Source organism: Neopsephotus bourkii, unplaced genomic scaffold, assembly GCF_033783945.1.
Source record: "Neopsephotus bourkii isolate Nb327-2 ecotype Australia unplaced genomic scaffold, CSIRO-AGI_Nbou_v1 NB_1655, whole genome shotgun sequence".
NCBI lineage: Eukaryota > Metazoa > Chordata > Aves > Psittaciformes > Psittacidae > Neopsephotus > Neopsephotus bourkii.
In genome coordinates, this window is record NW_026902129.1 from 3,305,662 (window position 1) to 3,326,105 (window position 20,444).

The 20,444-nt window shown below is 42.7% G+C and overlaps 2 protein-coding genes across 9 annotated transcripts in view; one reads left to right on the forward strand and one right to left on the reverse strand.

Moving 5' to 3' along the window:
- Positions 1-10,180, reverse strand: part of LOC133223863 (cytochrome c oxidase assembly factor 1 homolog) — a 52,043-nt gene extending 41,863 nt beyond the window's left edge. Inside the window, exons 1-2 of the mRNA XM_061374965.1 lie at positions 10,085-10,180; positions 9,082-9,238 (exon numbers count right to left, since the gene is read on the reverse strand). The gene's annotated coding sequence lies outside the window, so the exon portion shown is untranslated. The remainder of the gene's footprint in view (positions 1-9,081; positions 9,239-10,084) is intronic.
- BLVRA (biliverdin reductase A) overlaps positions 1-20,444 on the forward strand; it is a 46,323-nt gene that overhangs the window by 194 nt on the left and 25,685 nt on the right. For 2 of the 8 annotated variants that reach the window (XM_061374956.1, XM_061374957.1), the window contains exon 1: positions 14,100-14,231. Coding sequence is in view for 3 of the 8 variants with exons in the window: in XM_061374950.1 (XP_061230934.1) it covers positions 9,793-9,825 (33 nt within the window). In the remaining 5 variants the exon portion in view is untranslated. Of the gene's footprint in view, positions 1-52; positions 159-3,975; positions 4,019-9,703; positions 9,826-14,080; positions 14,232-18,724; positions 18,842-20,444 lie in introns of those variants that run through there. The other 6 variants (XM_061374958.1, XM_061374953.1, XM_061374950.1 and 3 more) reach the window with 6 other exon arrangements.

Sequence of the window (20,444 nt, forward strand, 5' to 3'; positions counted from 1 at the left end):
AGGCATATTATTCTGCGTGCTTCTGAAGCAACTGGCTAACACACTTTCTCAGAGAGAAAGGGCTCTGCCACTAAGTCAACGTCACTATGCCAGGAACGAATTTGGTCTGGAATCTGCCCAGTTAGCCTGGTTACAACTGCGATTTTCCTAAACTGGAGGTGAGAAACTTTATTTTCTAAAATAAAATGCAAAAATAGTATGCAAATACTTCCTGCTTTCCAGTTTATGTTTAGGTCTTTAGATTAGAGACCCTATAGAATGAGTATTAGGACAAACACAATGGGTTTTTTCTTTCCTCCGTCATGGAAGTATGGATCCTCTTTCTTCTTTGGAACCTAAAATGAATCATATTTGGTTTAAAACACACTGACCTTCACTTTCTGTCACCAAAACAGATGGGCAGCCCCAAACCTCTAATTTGCCTGTATTATAGAGAATACTGGTAGCTCAACACACACCTACAGCGTATGCTCTGAGTGCACACCTTCTGAAAGCTAGAATGCCTTTTATTAGGAGTTATTTTAATGGGGAGGGGGGATTCATTCTGAATAACATAATCAAACAAAGATGGTGGTGCACAGTTATTCTTCCAACCCTTTCAAATTCACACAGCAGTGTCAGGGTTAGTGCTGTTCTCAGCCACTGAGAATGCTTTCATCAACTACACTGATTTTTTCTTCTCTCTCTGTTCCCTACGGATAGGGTACTTTATATATTGCTTTGTTGTACTATGTGTACAGTTATAACCTACGCTAAAAGCATGCCATTAATGAATGAACACTGGGTGTGGGTGTCAAGCAGATGAGAATGTTCTTTTGATCTTCTGTGCTCCACCACTGTGGCAGATGGATGTCTAAACTGCTTTATTAATGTCCTGAAATGTTCCATCATTTCTCAAACAATATTTATGGAATAATCACAATTTTACCATGTTTTGATTTTCTGCTCTTTCAGCTCTAATCTAGGTGGAGTAGGGGAAAAAAATACATATATTTTATTAATTCTCCAGGTGTTTGGGAGGGATATTTCATGTGCTTGACACTCTCTGAGGCAGTCAACAGAAGCTTCTCAAATTTCTGTTTAATTTAAAAGCAGTTTCCACACAATATGGAAGATGTATTTAGCTTTAGGTACGATTTTGTCACTAGTTCAAAGGAGCAAGATAAGGGATTCAAGGGGTTTTTTTGAGGATATCTTAGAACCCGAGTAAGCACCTTTAAAAGCACAGAGGTTTCTGAATATGATAGCAATGCTTCTAGGCTCCAACATATGAATAACCATGAAAAAACAAATAACCCAACTAGTTTGAGGCCACAGAAGGATATTAAAGGAAATTTATGTGCAATTGCCTGTAAGACCATGACATATAAAATCCTTGATAACCCTTCAAAAAACATGTTTATTCTGCAGTAGTGTGACTGTGAATCCCTCCAGATTGAATGACCTAGCTATAAATGACAAGTGGGAGAGAAGAGGCAAAGTAGGGTCCTGTCAGCATAAGAAAGAAATCAAACTACGGCCTCACAGGCAGCTGAGCTGATCTAATAAGTGACTGTTGCAAAAGTGTGAGGTCAAGTCTCTCAGTAACTTTCCCAGCCTCCCAGCTCCACTTGCAGCAGTTCAGATACTCCTCTGATCTTTTACCTTCTGTCACTTAGGTGATTTACCTCACTGTTACAGAGAAAGTAATCCTCCTTTCTGCTACTTTTCTTCCAGGCTGATAGGTCAAAGTGGGTAATGCATGCCAGAAGCAAGCAGCAGGATGATCAAGAGCATGGATTGCTGAGAGGGCAAAGGACTGCAGACTGCTACCTGTCACTTCTGACAGTAGCAAACTGTGAGATTGTCTCCGGGTGTCTTGTGGAAGCACACTGCAAGCACTTGTCATTGGAAGGGAAAGGGGAATCAAAGGGAGGCGTGAAACAAGTATGGATCCTGACCACTGTTGGTTTGGAACAGCGTGGATTTAAGGACACAAACTAGAGAGGTAGGAATCCCATATGTTTGCATACAATTTCCTGGGTAGAAAAAAAGCATGTGCATTTGCAGCAGCTGCAGTACCTGCTGCAGTGGCAGGAGCCAGGGGATGTATAATCTATATGCAAATAGCTGCATAGTTCCCCCATGAAAGCATGGGGCTGGCTGCATGGAGTCTTAGTAGCTGCACAGTATGTCTAGGTTAAGCCTGCTGTTGCTGAAGGGTTTTGCTCTTAACTATGCATGGCTGGGCAGCACAGCACACACAGTGCTGCGCCTGCTAGGCTGCTTCAAGTTCTGGAACTGCAGTGCATGTTCACAGTGCTAATGCCCAGGGTTTCCAGACACGCAGCAACTAGTTCAGAAGTGTCTGCTCCCTACAGCTATTAGACGTTCAGAAAGCCCAGACAAATTTATGAAGTCCTCAGAATCTGCCTAAGTGTGATTTCCAGGCAGGAGGAGTAAATGTGTCTGGGAAAAGAAAGCCCACAACATCCAGAAAGTCCTTCACTACATGTAGAAAAGCAAACAGGACAACAGAAGTTTAAGAACACCCATTCTGATGAACTGAAGGCAGGGCTGGAGTTCACGTCTTAACTTCTTCACCTGTCTTGATTTATTTTAACTCTATTTTACAATGAGAATTTGGGAGGACATGCTTTCACTTAACAGAAATATGAGAGGCGTCTTGCAGTTCAGCTTCACAAATGTTCCTGCTACTGTGGTCATTCCAAAAGCTGTATAAGGAACTTACTTCAGGTCTAGACACCTATGAAGAAAATAACTGTAAACGAGTAAGAAGCTATGCAGTAATGTGAGAATCCACCCTGTTCTCTCCTTCATATGGCGTTGGCTTATAAAATTAATTACTGACATACCTTACAGAGACGCAATACTTAATTAATATTTGTTAAGTGCTTTGAAATTCTGATGGCAGACAACATATTAGCGTGCTTTCTGACTAATACAGTGTAAAAGTGATGCCAGTGGTCTTGCTCAAGCAGAAAGCTGGAAGGGTATCTATCTATTCAGTTCCTCATTTAAAAGGGTAATGGAGATGAAGAAGGTTTAGGAAAGCATTTTAAGACTCAGCTATCCTAAAAGAACAGGGAGAACTGGGGAGGAGAGAAACTAAAACAGTGTTCAGAGGAATTTACTGTGCAGTGTGCATTAACTCCTGCAAAGTGCCTCCAGCAAAATCCTGGCTCCAATCAAGTACATGGAAAATATTTCACCACCTTCAGTGAGGTGAAGATTGTAAGCTTTTGTCATGATTTCCAAGAGATGCACCCAGCATCCCATATGCAGGTCTGCAACTTTGCACAGTTGCTTGTTTACAGTTTAGGTTCAGGAAATAACCTCAGCAAGCTAGACCACACTCATCATGGAAAAGCAACTACTCAGCTTCTAATCATCTTTGTACTACATCCCACATTTGGAGTAAATCTTTCCATTCTGTTAATGAATTTGGACCTGAGCTACCTATTCAAGTTGGTGGCAAAACTCCAATGAAATGGAAGCAGTGTGGAGATCATTGCAGATTTTGTAATAAAGTTGGGAAGAAAGCACCCTGTGTTTAACAGTGGTTGTAACTCATATATACCCCTGGAGTCCAATTCATTTACTCGGAAGTCTGTAGAATTTGCAATTAATTCCTGACTGGAAAAAAATAGAAAAAAATATAATAAAAAATATGGAAGCAACAGAAATTCAGAAAACTTATTTTTTCAGAATTAGTTTTCCATACCTAGCAAGATAAAGAGGAGGAGAAACATGCTCCTCACCACTTCTGGGTAAGGCAGAGTTAAAGAGCACATTTTTTCAGCTCAAAGCTTTGCACCTGGAAGGCTCCAAGGAGAAGGGACATAAAGAGTAGCAGGTGATACACATCATAATTTGTGATAAGGTACCTCGAAGCTTCCAGTAATAAGAGGAGTGATGTTAGAGCAAGCATCTACAGCTAATTTAGGGTGGAAATTAAGTTAAAGTATGTTTTTTAAAAGGGTTGGAGCCTGTTCACTTGGTGTACATGGGACTCTTGGTAAGTTATTGCTTGCCTTTTTCCAAGTGGTGTGTGATGGCTTCTGTTGAGTATGTCTTGATGCACTTCCAATAGCACAGGGAATCTTAGAGGTATTATTTATTGTAAGCCATCTCTTAAGTTAGGTTTTCCAACTATGCTACATGTCACAATGTTGTACTTAACGCTTCTAAAGCAGCTTTTTGTCTATGCAATTGCCTTGACCATGTGTAATGATGAAATTGCACATAGCAACTTTTCCTCTCCACTGGTGCTAGTATGCTAATTGTCTAACTGTACTGCAGGCTCTGAAGCATGTAGGCTTTTAGTTTTTTCTCAGTGCTTGAACACCTGTGTCCACAAATGTACATATCCAATAAAACCCAAGGAAATGTTCCTGGATGTCAGGATTGAGCATAGATAGCTGCAGCTCTAGTAACTTCTATGCAGATCTCTGCTTTCTGTTTAACACAGGATTTTCATAAACTTCTTGCAGCAGTTCATGCTGTAGCTATAAGTGCTGACAGTTGCTTTCCAGGCCTAGTAGAATAAGCAACCTCATTCTTTTATCTCAAGTTGATAGCTAAAATGGGTTGGCATATGACTTCCATGATGTTGCAGCGCTTTGGATGGATCCAAAGGAGAGATGATGCTAAGGGGCTAAAGCAAAAATTCAATGCTAGAGCCGTCACTGACTAAAAGTTAAATGCCTGATATTTAAGTCATGTGAAAACAGTGCTGTGTCACTTATTTAAACAGATAGGCTGTGTGTCCTTCCTCTGAATACATACGTCCTTCCTCTGAATACACAGGGAACACACTGGACAACAAGTCCTATCAAACTTGGCAAATGTTTCTTTAGAGTCTGACTTTATTATGGTTGGAGATAATAGTGGACAGGCAGCATAGAGGGGAAAAAATGACTCTGTCTACTGCTTGGCAAGGCTGCTTTCAGGGATGGCCGCTGAAAAGGTGTTTACTACGTATTTTGGAGATGTCTAATTTTGTGGAGGGCCAGAATAAAGATATGGGAGACCAGAGTATGCAAAGTCAAACACCTTTACGAACTGATGTCTACAGTGAGCTCACAAGTCCTGCAGGAGTTTTTAAGACAACAGTGTTCCTAATTTTTACGCTTCAGAAAGTGCTGCTAAATAAGGTGCTTCATGGCTTGTTCTCCTCACTCTATATCCATCAGCATTATCCTTGACTTCTTGCCTGGCTAGCTCTGGTTTTCTCTTACTGGCCTATACTTTTTTCCCAGGAGGCTGATGAGCAGCCCAACAGCAATCTAAAAAACCCACACTTGTATTGAAAGCACCAAATTGCTTCTAGGCACATCTAATCAAGCCTAATCACCCTGACATATCATGCTTTCCAGAATAGGTTCTTGCAGTTCTCTAACCTTCTGATTTAATATTTCTGTGCCTGGTTTCAATGTGAACACTAATTTCATGGCTCTCTTATGAACTGGACACAAATCTGTTAATTTGTGTCTCTGGCAGGATTTGTATTACTTCTACCCGCAACCTGCCAAAATGAGCTCGTTAGGCACTCTAGTCACCCTTTATCTACAAATGTCTCTGCGTTCTGAGTATCTTATTTTCTTCTACCTACTAAGTGCCCTACTTACATTTCCCAGGCTCAGGTGAGCGACTTTTCATATTACATTCCAATGAATGTTGTTCAGGTGAGCATATCTGTTCAAGTAGTCCAGATCTCAGTGCACCACTCTGTGTTTACACTTTCAATTTGTGGTGTTCATTACTACCATACAACCAGTTGTAGAGACTCCTGTAGAGGGCTCAAGACTGCAAAGCATTGAAGTGAGGTCTTCTGGAATGTGTTACACTTTCTGTTGGATCTTCCCTATAGATATTCCTGCTCCTTACGGGTGTTCCTTCTGGGGTAGTTCAATACATTGATTTCTAATTATTCTAATGCTAGACTGATTGCTCTTATAATTACTGCTGGCTATAGTTACACCCAGAACAAGTACAGTTCTGTAAATACAAATACCTGATGCTGAGGGCTGTGCTCCCACTATGTGGGGGGTGTGTGTCTGTGGTTTGTATAGATTAGCTCTTGCCTACTCTCATGGACTTTCCTACCTATGAATTGTGGAAAGTATAAGGTATTCTCCCATGGTGCTGCCTCTGTTGGTCCATATGAAAACTTCAAGCTCAAGTCAAAGTGCAGTACATGTAGACAATGTGCTTCAGAAACACACTCTGGGCACTAACGCATTTAGCATCATCAAAGCAAGAATCTGCATTAGTGCTGGAGCATAGATCAACACCTGCCAGACAGACTGGAAGATTACTGCTGCCATTAATGAAGTTAGTCTGCATCTGGAGAAGGCACACAAGGATGTGGAAGATTTCTATCTCTTTGTTAGTTAATGGGAGAAGCTTACAAAGCCATTCTTCTAAACAGATACAGCTACAGATATGAAAAAGAAAAACATTCCCTGTTCGTGCACTACCAGTTTGATCTTTGAAAGGTCTTAATAAAGTGATGGCGGAATCCATTTTTAGGCAATGACTAATTGGGCTTACTATGTTTAGTTTAGTGATCAAATTAATAGCAGGAATGACTTTTTATTTGGTGTGGGGAGGGGTGAGAAAGGCAGGGTGAACCCCTCCAAATTATCTGCTGTGTACTGAGGTTATGCAGAGTACTCTGAGACAGCTCTGGAAACAGGGATTATGTATTTCAGGTGGTAGTGTGCTGTGCAATCACTTAATGAAAACATATAGCTACCAAGAAAAGCAAATTACTCTGCCCTTGTGGAAGAGGGGAGGGTTAAATACAACTGTTATTACTGCTGTGTAGTTGTTAAAACAAAACAAATCCAACACCCTGCTAGGTAGAAATATTCTGTCACTTGACTGAAAATGTTAATGCCAGAAAGCATCCCTGAAACATGCTTAAAAGCAAATGGCAGTAGAAGTAGCTGGTGATGCTTTTCAAGTTGCTCACAACAGGGGAAAGACTCAGAAGCAATGCTGAACTCACAACTAGAACCACGTTAGTAAAATAAATTTTCTACTGTAACTTTTCAGAAGTACACTCTCAAACAGCTTCTATTCCTTATGATATGCTGAGTACAAAATGTAGGACTGCACCCTCAAGTTAGCTCCCACACTAGCTTTATGGTCATGTAACTGCTGCTTACTTTGAGAAACTGAGAAACAATACAGCCTTTTTCTTCAACCTCTTCAGTTAGCAAAATCACAGCTCAAAGCTGTGAGTCACTAGCAGCAGTATAGACAAATAAAAAAATCTAGCTAACTTCCTTTTCCTCCTCTCCCTTCCCCCTCACTTGAATATGCAAATATTTCAAGATCAAGTATTCACACATCAGTTGTTGACTTCTGTTTCTGTGGCACTTTTACAGTTGGGGTTTGCACAAGCAGTGAGGTGTCTGCATGGAAACAGGCTAGAGCTGATGGGGCCTTCGGATCTGTATCTAAAGCTCCCTGCCAATTCTCTGAACCAATCACAAGTTGGGCTGCCACTAAAATCGTCTTCGGATCTTCTCTAAGGGAAGTGCTGCAGACTAGGTAAGGCAGTATAGACAAGTAGGAGAAACTGCTGCGGATAAGGCATGCTCACATGGAACTATTGTTAACAGATAAGCTGCATTCACCTGTGCTTGCTAAACTAAGGCAGGTAGAAAAGAAAGGCCAAGTGCCCCAACAGCCATGTTGCTAGGGAGGGCATGTGTGGGCCTGTCTCTTTGTGTGAGCTCCAACACTTAAGGTGCCTTAAGTGTAGTGAAAACAACCCCAGCATCAGCTCTTCCTCCTGCTCGATTTTATATTGTGGTCACAGCTGCAAATGCAAGGATGTTATTTTGCTCCTTTTGCTCCTCTGGCGTCGAGTCAAAACCCAGAAGTTTGTATTAGAAAAGTGGCCTGGAAAGTACTATATTAACAGACACGCAAAGCCTCTGACTTTTGGGGAATAAACAGCTTTGAAGGTAAAATATGTGCAGAAATAATCCATGCACACTTCATTAATTTCAAAACTGCAATAACAAAGTACTTCTTAGAAAAAGCTGTAAGATACTAATGAAGGGTTTGGGGTTTATTTTTTTCTTTTAATCCCAAAAGCTCCTTATCTCCATTCTCCATGGGGCTTTTTGTTCAATTTACAGTAGCCTAAATTCAAGCTCATCTAAAAAAAAAATGACACATTAAGTTTGACTAACACCTTTGCCCCCCCCCTTGAGGAAAATCCTTTTTTCCCTGGGGAATAAATGCAACAACTTTAAAATAGCTTACATTGCCTGTTTGACTTTTCTTCGTGCTTTGTGTTTGATGGAATTTGGCTCATTCTGGATGTTTCAGCACCTTAAATTATTACATTGAGATAAAGAAGGCAGCAATTCTTGCCAAGTCTTAACAAAGACAAAAGGATCTCTAGGCATTAAGCTGCCAGAAAGGCAGTTATTTTGTTATCTGTCAACACACGTGTATCTTTCTCTACCACACCCCTGTTCAGGTTTAAGTACCCTTAACATGGACTACTGCACAATATGAAACATCAGTTTACTGTTCAAATTTGAGTTAAAGCTTAGACTCAAAACAATGAGTAAGTGCAGTTCAATGCTGTATTTAAGTGCAGTTGTGAGTTACTGCTGAAAGGGGTACTTATGCCCCTTTCCCCCTCCCTTCTGCTAGCCTGTGCAGCTTCGGTATATGCCATGTCCAGAAAGCCGTAATGCACTAGGAAACCAACTTTCAAACGGGCAGTTGATCCCTAAACCTGATACAAGGGGTACAGCACGATGTACAGCTGGGAAGTGGAATGGGGCCATCTTGCTGTCACAGCCCGCTATTACTCCAGCCCATGAGGCTGGCCTAAGTGGGGAGGCTTCTTTTTTTTTGTTCCAGTTCAGTTTATCAGTTTCACTCCATTTTAGCAGGTCAGCTTATCAAAAACTGGCTCTAAAAGAAGCAATCCAGCCCACTCTCATACCTCATGCTCTCTCCTTGCAGAGTTCATGTGAATCAGCAGCAAGTATTTAATTTGAGGGAAAAGCAGCTAGGCTGGGAGGCAGGAGGAACTGAACTTACCAATATGAAGGCACAGGGGTAATGTTATGTGCTCTACTGACGAAGCTAATCTTAAGTTGGAGTTTCAATCTTCAGAGAAACACAGCAATTTCTTTTCTTCGTGGTGTCAGAATATTAAAAACGCTTGAGACAACTTGATCACTTCTCAAAGTCGTGCCTGAATGACAAAGCAAATCTAACTGTAGTTTTCTTACTATGTGAAGGAGTTACTGCAACTGACTTGCTTTATGCTTGCCCTACTTAAATTCCCACTAGCTGTGCTTCTTGCACTGGGGCTTCCACAGCAGAGAGTACTGTGGGCCTGTCCCTGTTTTAAACGTTACCTCAGCCCCAGAGATGTTACTTGCCATGGCCCTCTGGGGCAGAAGTGATGGCATCCTGTGCCTCCTCCACCTCAAGCCCTCAAGAGGAGCTGGCAGTGCTCTCCTGGGCAGCACTGGCTCTGGAAATCATATTTAAGTGTGTGAAGCCAGCTTTAGAAGTGCAGCAGCTTGAGTATTTTCTGTGTATCCGCCTTTGTTTGTATTTGTTCGATAAATTTGTCTCGCATCCCACCTCTAGAAGTGGTGAGATGTACTTAAGGTGCAATTACCATTAACACGGTCCTGGTAATTGCACGGCGAGGTGTAATTACTATACTCGTTCATCCTCTTATGCCTGTCAGACTGCTGCGGCCACCTCGCTGCAGAGCTTCCCTCACCGCGATGCCACATGGTTAGTGCCTCTTTTCACCCCACCACCTCTGTAAGTGACCGCTGCTCCCCCTGCCACCGCTGCCTCCACAGAGCCACCGGGGCCCTGTCGCGCCCACCCCGGCGCCCGCCTCCTGCCCCCGCGGGCCCCGGCTGCTCCACTGCCCCCTCCCGCCCCACGGCCGCCATTTTGTGCAGCGCCGAGCCCGCCGGCCCACAGTGCCGCTCACTCCGGGGAGGGGCGGAGGAAGAGAGGGAGGGAACGGCGGGGCTCCGCCGAGCGGTCGTGCCCGCGCCCTGTGCCCGCCTACCCCACAGCACTCACGGCAGCGGCGATCGGCGGAACGGCTCACACGGGGGCCGCCATTGCCGCGGCTGCGATGCCGGCGGGGCGCGGCAGGGGGCGCTGCTGGGCGGTGCTGTGAGCCGGTGCGGCTGAGGGAGCAGGGGGCGTCGCGACCGCTGTGGCGGCGGCGCTGAACTCGCCCATGATTAAGCCGGGGATGCTTTGTGAGGGTCCCGCTCCTCGGGGGCAGGGTTGGGGGTGCCCTCGGCCTGTGCCTCGCCCTTCTCGCCTGAGGTGGCCGGTGCCCCGCAGCAGCGGCTATGGGAGTGAATTGGGGGAGACCTGTGAGGAGGCGGCAGCGGTTCCGTGCCGAAGCGCAGGGTTCCCTGTAACCCGCATCCCCTCAGTCAGCTCCGTACTGGTAATGCAGAACACCCCTGAACTTGTTTCTTTTTTCTGCCATCAGCTCGCTTTTGTGGTGTTCCACTATTCTTCCGGGCCAAGCCCCAAACCAGTGGATACTGTAAAAACACCTTTAGGCATTAAAAAACCCAACAGAATTTCTGTGTCTTTCCAGCAATTCCCAAAGAAAACTCTCTGGATCTAATCTGATGATCTGATTCCACGCCCCGATACGCTTATTAAACTTGATTACTGTTGTCCTTAGCTTATCTTTTTCATTCCAAATTTATCCCTCCTCATTGTACCACATAAGCTGGTGTCCCTGCCAGAGTTTATCCAAGTGGGCTGTCACTGAGCTCAGCGCTTAGGCTGTAGCATTTGTGAAGTGTGTGTGATTGCTGCTGGATTACAGGATCCTGAGCCTTGGCTCACGGGTTTGATTCATCTGAAATTAAACGATGAGTGTACCAGTAATTTCAGAGTGCTCCCTGTTCCTCAGTGCTTCGCACTTACCTTGATAGTTATTGTACGGGCTTCCTGGATGAGGAGTTGAATCAGGCATACCCAGGGCTGTTGCCAAGCCAGTTTGTTCTCTTCTCCGAGTAGTTTCCAGCTTCTTATTTATGCTTTTTTGCTTACCATTGTGATTTAGTGCAATGTTACCTGCTATTGGATTCTCCCGTGTAAAACTCTTCATTCCCGTGGAGGGCTTCTAGTAGTTGCCAGTCAGCTCCTACCATCAGAATGATGATTACATTGTTTTGCATTGCTCATTTGTGCCTGACAATATAATTGACAAGTGAGAGGTTGCAAGGTTGTAGCTGAAGTTAATTAATACATCTGCTTGCTAGGACTTGTAACACTCGTGGGACTGTGGAAGGTGGGAGCGGGGAGAAACATGGTCTGGAAAGACAATCAGCAGAGCAAAACAACGTGCAGATATGGCCAAAAAACCACAGACAATGAGAAATACGGGACAAAAAAGGGAGCGGGTGGCCCAGCCTAGTGGGAACTCTCTATGCTCCTAAGAAGCCCTGTTAAGAAGATGTTCTGCATGCAAAGATGCAGGTTTTTAATCTTTCTTTCTCTCCTCCTGCCTTTCAACTACTGCCCCTTCTTTGTCCTTACCTTCAGGGGTGGTCTGACTCCTACATATCTAATTACTGTCTGAAAAATCTGTTTCATACATTTCAGACCTCAAGAAGGATTGTGTGCCAAAAGCTTGTCTACAGTTCCCAGCTATGCCTGTGCTGGCCTAATTACCCCTGCAGCCATTCTCCTTGTAATTTTACAATGGTGAAAGCTATACAATATCTATCCAATTCTGGTGGAGTTTTATTGGTATTGAAAGGTACTAGTCATTTATAATACTCTCTCTGCTATTTCCATATGGAAAGAGAAACAGACTGTGTAAGACATCAATACGCAAGTGAAGTTATGTCCACACTGGGGGTTATTTGCTGCTGCTTTTTCTAAGGTTGGAATTTCCCCCTGCCCACGGTGACTGCCCTGGGGATCCTAGCTTCTGCCATGCCAGCAGCTCATCTTATAGCCACAGATGATTCCTTCAGAGCCCATGTTTCCTTCCATCTCTGGAGGAAATGCTCTCCCCCAGCTCCCCAGGTCTGGAGTTCAGTTAAATGTTGGGTTTGTTATCTAGCTGCCTGAATAAATCAGCAAACCTGTGGCAGAGCGAGCTCAAGGCTGTGTACAGGAATCAAACCTTACTCGTTTAAGCTAACCAAACTCTACACTGTGGTGGGAAGAGGCAGTAGTACCTTCCTGTTTGGCTGCTTGTTGTCACTCCCACCTGGTTTTGGGAGCTGATTCATCCAGAAAGGAGGGTGTTTTAACTTTTCTACAAGGTTAATGATGAGATCAGACAGGTCCTGCATCCTATGGAACATGTGGCTGTACAAATGGGAGCAGGGTTACTGAATCCAAAGGCTCTGAGTTACATCTGCCTCTGATCACTCCCATATGCCTTCTTTCATATGTTCTGCTGTTTGCTATGGTTTCCTATCATGTGCTAATTGATTAATTACTTTATGCTAAGCGTACAGTCACGTGCTAGTCATTAGCAGTCCCATATGTTGAACTCATGTATATCTTTAAATGCCATATCTCCTGGTCTGCCAATCCTCCTTTATGCAATAGCACACATATGTTGTAGATCTTCATTCATGCATTGATGGACTTGAAAATTCCTGTTCATTAGTCTTGTATGTAGTACTTCAGTTACTGTCTGGAGCTCCTCCTTATTGCAGTTGTGTAATGACTATAATTAAAACTGCTGATACACAGATCAGTGCTTTAGCTTGTGGTAATATGATGTCTTAAAAGGGGAAGAAAAGAATTCTGAAAAAACCCTGCAACATATTTGAAACATCCTGAATAGTAATGTCAGTATAAACCCCGTGTTCAGATGAAGTTAAATGTCAGACCATGGAAGTTTTGCATGAGTTTAAACTTTATAACTGGCTCAGAAATTGTGACCCTGGAAAAAGCCAGTTTGCTGGGAGAAGGCCAAGTGAGTTCCTGAAGTCTTGCTGACGAGGAAGTTAGGTGATGAGCAGGAATGAGTGGGAATAGATGAAAAGAAGGGCATGTTACTCTTACAATCACAATCTGCAAGATTTCAGAATAACGAATTTAAGGAATCTGGAGCTACATTGAATTTTTGTGTTTTAGAGGAAGAAGACAGGCTTCTGGATTACTACTTACACATAGCATGGCCCAAGATTTGCCAGAAACAGACTGAACACACTGAGGTGCAAAAGAAAATAGTTACTGATTTCCCCAGAGTTATTTCTACTTTATGTAGGAGGTGGATGAGTACAGGATTTGATCCTTTGTTCCTGTAGTCCCAACGTGACACTGGTTTAGATTCTCTCATAGTTTGTAAATGCCCAACATCAGCATGGTATAGAATGACCTGTGCGATTCAGATGGATCCTCATTTCAAACACTGTTCATTGCAGGAACGTCTGGCCTGGGGGAGAATAGCTGCACCCTTACAGGCTCTTATCTTCCAAGCCCTGAAAGAGGCAGCTGAAGTCCTGTTGCATGTAGATAAGAAACTAATTAAAGAGGCTGGGAGTAAACATGGCTGTCCATGGAAAAGTTAGTGCTTCAGCACAGTATGCTATGGGCCAAGAAGCAATGCCTGTAGGAAGTGAGATGGTCTTGAGTAAGAGCTTGTGTAACACGTGTGCTGAGCTGTTCCAGCAGCTCCTTTCTGTATACTGCCTGCTCAGGCACAGCCAGGCACAGAATGATTTCTTGTCTACTTGGCTGTGCTGAAACTCCTGATTTTCTGAGCACGGACTCAGTCTGTAGCATAAATCCTAGGGATGCAGCTGGGTGGACACAAGCGCTGCTCATGTACCATGTCTGGAAGCATTGCATGACTGGGCTGTGGTAATGCCTGGATGGGGTGACCGCTGTGAGGGGCTTAACTGGGGGTCTTGCACAGGTACCCAGCCAGGTGTCAGCCCCTTGACAGCCATGTGCAGCTTTCTTGGTGTTCTCTTAAGTGACAGCTTCCAGCCTCAGTGCCTGTACCAGCCTTTCTGCTGCTGCTTCTAGCTATAGCCCGCCCCTATAGTGTCCTTATTGGATTCCAGGCCAAAGGGGGTGTTGCTGCAATGATAGCGACAGAGCGTGCAGTGCATTGATATGGTGGAGCTGCAGAGCGTTGTATAAGAAGGAGCTGCAGGGAGCAGCGTTGAATTAAACAGGATCACGTTTCTCCTCTGTGAGCCAAAGAGGTTAGTGACTATTACTTAATCCCTGCTAACTGTAATTAGGATTTGGAAGCACAGCTTTCGTCTTCTGAGCCTCCCTGCACCCTTCCTAAGATTGCTTGCACTAATTCTTCCCCCTCAGTTGTGAAGGAATGGGGGAGTCCTACAAGTCACGTTGTCCTAACTGCTCCAAAGACACCCACCACACCAGAGAGGACTGTTCAGCACTTAAGTGGGGGGAACAGAGAGAAGAGGGGGGGGAAAAGGGAAAAGCCTTTTGTTTGTAAGAATGTCCAGAGTGCAGTGAAGCATTGTATTAGCTTGTGAGTGATGTGGAACAGCCGAATAGCATCATTAGGTGTCCAGAGCACTGTGTGGTGAAAGGTCATTTAAAACCTTTCTTACAAAGTGTCTTCTGGGCTTGTTTTCAGAATTGCTGAGCTTCCTCCAAATCCTATTAAAATCCATGTTTACTGCAGGTGTTTGACACCCCCTTCCGAAACAGCAGACCATTCACCTTGCTGCACCTCAGTTTACCCACGTGTGAAATGTGGATGAGAATATATACCTTTTTTAAAGAAATGTGGTGAGGCCATATTCCAGGCAGCCTTTGGTGGCAGAAAAATTACTAGTACAGAATTGGTGTGTAAAGCACATGGACACTTTGCTAGTAATTACTTTATGCTGCAGTCACAGCTACCACCAATCTCTAACTCTCTTAAAAACCCCACGTATCAAGGCTCAGCCTACTCGCAGAGGAAAGACAGGCTCAGCCTTTATATAACTCCCCTGGCATCGTGCTGAACTTCTGTGTTGGAGCTTGTTCAAAAAAACCAGGCTAGTGTTAATTAGGACAACAGTTTATTGAACTGATTTTGTGTGAATCACTTTTATCAAACTGTTTTCATTGCTTTGCCAAATTAATTTTCCTGGAATGAGGATAGTTGTTCAGCTGTTGATTCTCTGGTTACAGATGTGAACACAGATGAAACTGTGTCAAAAATCAATAACTTGAGCATCTTTTTTGTCATTTGTGTTGATAAATGGGACAATAAAGACAAATCTGTTTTAATAACATAAATCCAACTTGAAGTTTAATCTTCCAAAAATAAAGAGCAATAGGTAAATATTGAAAATTGTAAATAGTTAAAATTATTTTCACATATAAGAATGCACATTTAAGAAAGCCTTAGTTAAAGTGTTACTAAAAACTATTGTCACAAGCACTGCATGCAACTTAGATATTCAATAATCAATAGTAAAATATTAGTGATCTATATGATTCTTACTGTTGGATCAGAGAACTTCCCTTATACTGGAGGGCTGATGATTCTGGACTTGTTCTGCTGAGTTTATATCCACTTGGTCAACAGTCCTTTTTTCTAATACCAACCTCACAGTTTCTTTAGACAGTGAATTGAGTTACTGTTTGTAAGCAGCTGGAGTTTGAGTCAATGAAGTATGGTTTACATTATCCTTAAATGAATGGTAATGCTTATTTTGTAGAGCTAAAAAGGAGAATCACTTTGTATTTTTCAACTTCTTATACTTGGCATCCTCACTATTTTCCAAATTGTTACGCTCACTGGATGTTTCAACACCCGTTCCTTGCTTCTCCCAAAATTCTCCAACAACCCTAAAAGATCATGTTCAGCTCTGCTAAATGTCAAAGGACCAAATGTTTTTAAGCTCAGCAGGTGAGGACAGGATGAGAAAAGGGCCACTTCGATCTCTGCACTAAAAATGAACCGTTCATGTCAAAACAAGTGAAGATAAATGGATAAATTTACTGGTCAGTTCTTGAATTAAAACATGAATTACTTTCCATCTTACACTTTTGTGACTTCGGTAAGATGCAGAAGTGGAATGCACATTGTCATTTTTGCTTTTTAATGATGACTCTGAAGTTACCTCGGTTTCATATGGCTTGTAGAGAAGATATTGCCTGTATGTTGTGCAGATTTGTTGTAGGAAGCTTCAGTGGGTATTTTCCATTACCACTGGTGTGGTACATTGGAGCTCCATCTATGCTGCCATCCATGGCTAGGTAAGCAGCAGTCAGGCAACAGGAGATAGAAACAAAATCAAACTACATCTGGAAAGAAGTGAAGAAACTAACAGGAAGAGCTTGGATAGATGTGATAAAGCAGTAATTGCAGTGGGAGAGTAACTCCCTAGGAAAGGATTTACTGTGTTTGACACAGTGATACAGCAAAATCAACATATGCAGGACCAGGGATGACTCTTTCACCTCTAACTTTCAGGCAACCATAGGTCTTTCTGAAACTTGCAGGTAGCGCTCAGGGTAGTAAAAGAACTGACATTATACTCGTACAGCACTTCAGGTCACTTCACCAAGGAGGGTAGGAATGGGGCTTAGGGAAGAACAACAGTCTGAAAACCAAAATGCTTAGCAGCTTACTCCTATAGTAAACCCCCCCAAATTTGAATGCATACATGCCCTATTGTAACTTAGAATGAAGGTTGCTGAGAGCCTGCCTCTCTCGTCTGGAGCTAGGCTTGAACATGGAAACTGTTCTCATGCATGTAAGGCCAAGCTTTTGGGCTTTACATCTTGCAATTTTATGTGCAACTGCTATAAAAGTATAAATACGTGTTTGACCTGTTCCCTCTTTCCTAAGCAAAATGAGCTTTAGCTTTTTGTTTAACTGAACTTAAGCATTCCCTAGACTCATGTTTGCAACCCAGACAAAGCTCTACTGTGCTAATTAGAAGGCATTGCAGAAAACACACCTGTCTAGGAAAGATAATGAAATGCATTTGCTAATCCTTTTACTCCAGACGAGTGCAATCTACCACTTTAACAATGAGTTCAACAGCATAAAAGAAGTTTCTCCTTTTTTTGGTTTTGTTCATTCTTTCTTCTAAGTTTAGCATTATAAACCAGTTAGGCCCTATTTGGGGCAACTAGTGTTCTTGTTATAGTGACTATCCTAGATGCTAAATTAAAGGCTGAACTACAATGGGTGATACAGCAAGCATTCTCATGGCTCAAGTAATGTTACTGTGGTTATTAGCTTTCCCTCTTAGTGAATTGTGTAGGCAGAAAGGGATCTTTATTGGCTTGTTATTACCTTTGTTCTGTGAAGGAGAGAAGAGGAAAGCTACCAGAAAGAACATGGAATTATTAAATAATCCCTAAACAAGAGGAAGAAGTGGTACAGGATATGAGGGGAGAAGTTGAGACTACAGTCAATGTAGTTGAAATGCCATGGATGTTTTTTTAGCTATGCCAGAAGCTGCAGAGCCTTGAGAACTTTTCTGTTGCTAGGGAGAACAGCCCTTTGTCAGTATTTACTGCTTTTTGCAGGCTCCGACACAGATCAGCAAAAGAAAACTGGTTAGTCTGTTGTTTGGTGATGAATTTTGAGAGTGCAATGGCTTGCTTGTACTTGTCTTCGGCATAATTTGCTGATATTGTTTGGGCGCAGCAGCACTCTGTGCAGCTGGAAGTGGATCATTGTGTTTATGTAGATCTCTTTGAGCTTAGGGCTGACAGATTCAAACGTATAAAGGACTGAGATTATCTTTTAGTACTCGTTAAATAAGTTTAATAAAATGAATTTGGATGGAGAAGGTAAATTAACTCCTGGCTTCTGTCTTTTTCTAAAGCCATGATTCTCTAGTGGCAAAAATCTGCGAGGAACTTGCAGGAAAGGATAAAGATGAATTTTCCACTGGTGGCAATTGACTGTTAAGTGGTGAGGCTGTAAACGGGAATGATACACTTATTGCATTGGAGGTGACCGTGGGCTTCACCTGCTTTCATTTTTGGTGCCCAGTGTAAGACAGAATAGGCCTGGTTTAGTTTGGGGTTTTTCCCCAGAAGTACGGAGTATTTGAATTTGCAGTCTGAGTAATGATGAGTTCATGATACAGAAGCCAGGATAATTGGTATCAGCGACTGCTGAAAATGTTTGCTCTAGGAAACATGTTTTCCATGTAACCTTCTTTGTAATCTTCTCAAATGGCAGCAGCTGAGCAAAACGTTGATTTTTGAAATCTATTTTACATTTACTAACTTGCATAGTGAAGTGGGATAGCTGTCCTTGCATTTAGCCCAGTATTTACAAAGGTAAGACATACTGTGTGCTCTTATATGCCTGGCATCTGTAATGAGACCTTAAGACTAAGAGCTGTTGAATAAATCTTTTCAAAACAAACAAGTCGTTTGCTTGAGTTTGCTTGTTGTTTAAAAATAACATTATTCTGACAGGTGTTTCCAACTTAGTCCTTCCTTTCCTGGTGACAACCAGCCTGGTCTAGTAATATTTCCAATATAAGCACAATGAAAACACAGCAAAAGAACCATAAAAATATCCATGTTATATGATAATATAAGCAGGGCTTGAAGTGGCTGGATGGCAGCTGGTCCTCTGTTATAGTGGGGAGAAGAGCTTCACATCCTTTCTGCTCTTGCCCTCCTAGCAGGGAATGTGGCAGTGTAATCCTCTGGTTGCTCTGAGTCCCCTTTTACTGTTAAGACTCCACCAGAAAGGATGCTTCTCAAGAGGGCAGAGATGGAGAACAGAGTCTTTATTCTCTACTTGCTCTGAAGAAGACCTGGTTTTGCACCAGGGAAATGCATGAGGCATGTTTCCCCCAAATGCAAGGTCAGCGGTTTTCTTGCATTCATGTACTTGGGTAGGGAGAGCACCTTTCAGAAGAGCTGCTGACCCACTCACTGCAGCATAGTGCCATTCCTATCAGTTGGCCAGTATCTTACCAGCATCAAATAACCTGTAATATCAGAAACAAAATGTTCCTGTTTTCAAAACACATGAGGGGAAGTCTTTCTATCCTAGATGCTGCTGAGTTATCAACTCCTAAGGAAGCATGAAGGTGATGATAACCCTGGAGATGAAGTTTCTTTTTGGTTAAATGACTACTAAATGAGGCTTCAACACTTCATCTTTTGCCTTTGGGATCTCATACTGCCATGCTGACAGAGATGGCCTTTTTCATTGGAAGAGTTAGCATGAGCAGGGAGAACTGATGCAGTTGCCAAGTCACTCTCCATCATATTTGAAAAGTCACGGCAATCAGGCTCAGTCCCCAGTGACTGGCAAAAGGGAAACATCGTGCCCATGTCAGGGGGGTTGTACTAGATGATCTTTAAAGGTCCCTTCTAACCCAAACCATCCTGTCATTCTAATCAACACAAGTTCAATATGCATTCCTTTACAGTGTGCTCATTGTTTTTAATTTCCAGCTCCTATATGACATTATTTTTGCTTATGTGCCTATCTGGAGTGAAGTTTCCTATTCCAGACTGCAGAACTAAAATCCATGTGGTAGGAGGAAAAACCATCCAGCCTGACAGTAAGTGTAGTCAAATAGCTTGTGACCTGTAAGTCTTGCTCACAAGCCATTGTTTGACCACACTGTTACACTCTTTCTGTGGCTCAGCTGAATCCTAAACAATGCCAGTAGATCCAAGGGGACTCAGAGGACAGATCATTGCAGCCAGTTGTCATTTATGTATTCAGAGCTGCTGAGGCTTCACTGCTACCTTTATATACACAAGTCTGACCATGGGAGGGAAGAGCGGGGATTGATTATCTGGTATCTAAGGGAGGTATCTATAAACCAGTGACACCTTAGATGTGCATGTTTAGAGTCTGTGTTTATGGTATTAGTGTAGGATGCCTTGGGATATCCGTTTCTAATGATAAAGAGTTTATTTGTCTGAAACCCTTTTTTTTTTTTTTTGGAGAGGCCACAGTCATGCCCAAGATGTGGATGGCTTAAATAATCAAAATGAATCTTACACAGTGAGCTTCTTTCCCAGAACTTCAAAATGCTTTGTTGAATTACAGTAGCATAAGGCAAGAAGAGATTTAAACTGATATTTAGAAAAGCTGCAAGGCTGAATAAAGTAATGAGCAGGATTGCTGTTACATTTTAAAGTCACTTTTATGCTATCATTGGTAGCACAGGATGGTGGTGGTTCGGTACAGCCACTCTCTTCAGAACTCAATGACCTCTTTGGCCGTTTAAAAGAATGGTGCAGTTAAGGACATAAGCTTGAGGTGGGGACAAAGCTCTTTTGTAACTGTTAAATCATTTCACCAAAATATTGCAGAACAAAATGATGTTGCTATATTCTAATGAGATCTGGATAGGAGAGAGAAGTGCCTGTATTATGTGTCAAACAGGATTATTCACTCGTGGAAATCTGCTTCCATGGTCCAGTTCTTTTTCCACCTCTTTTAC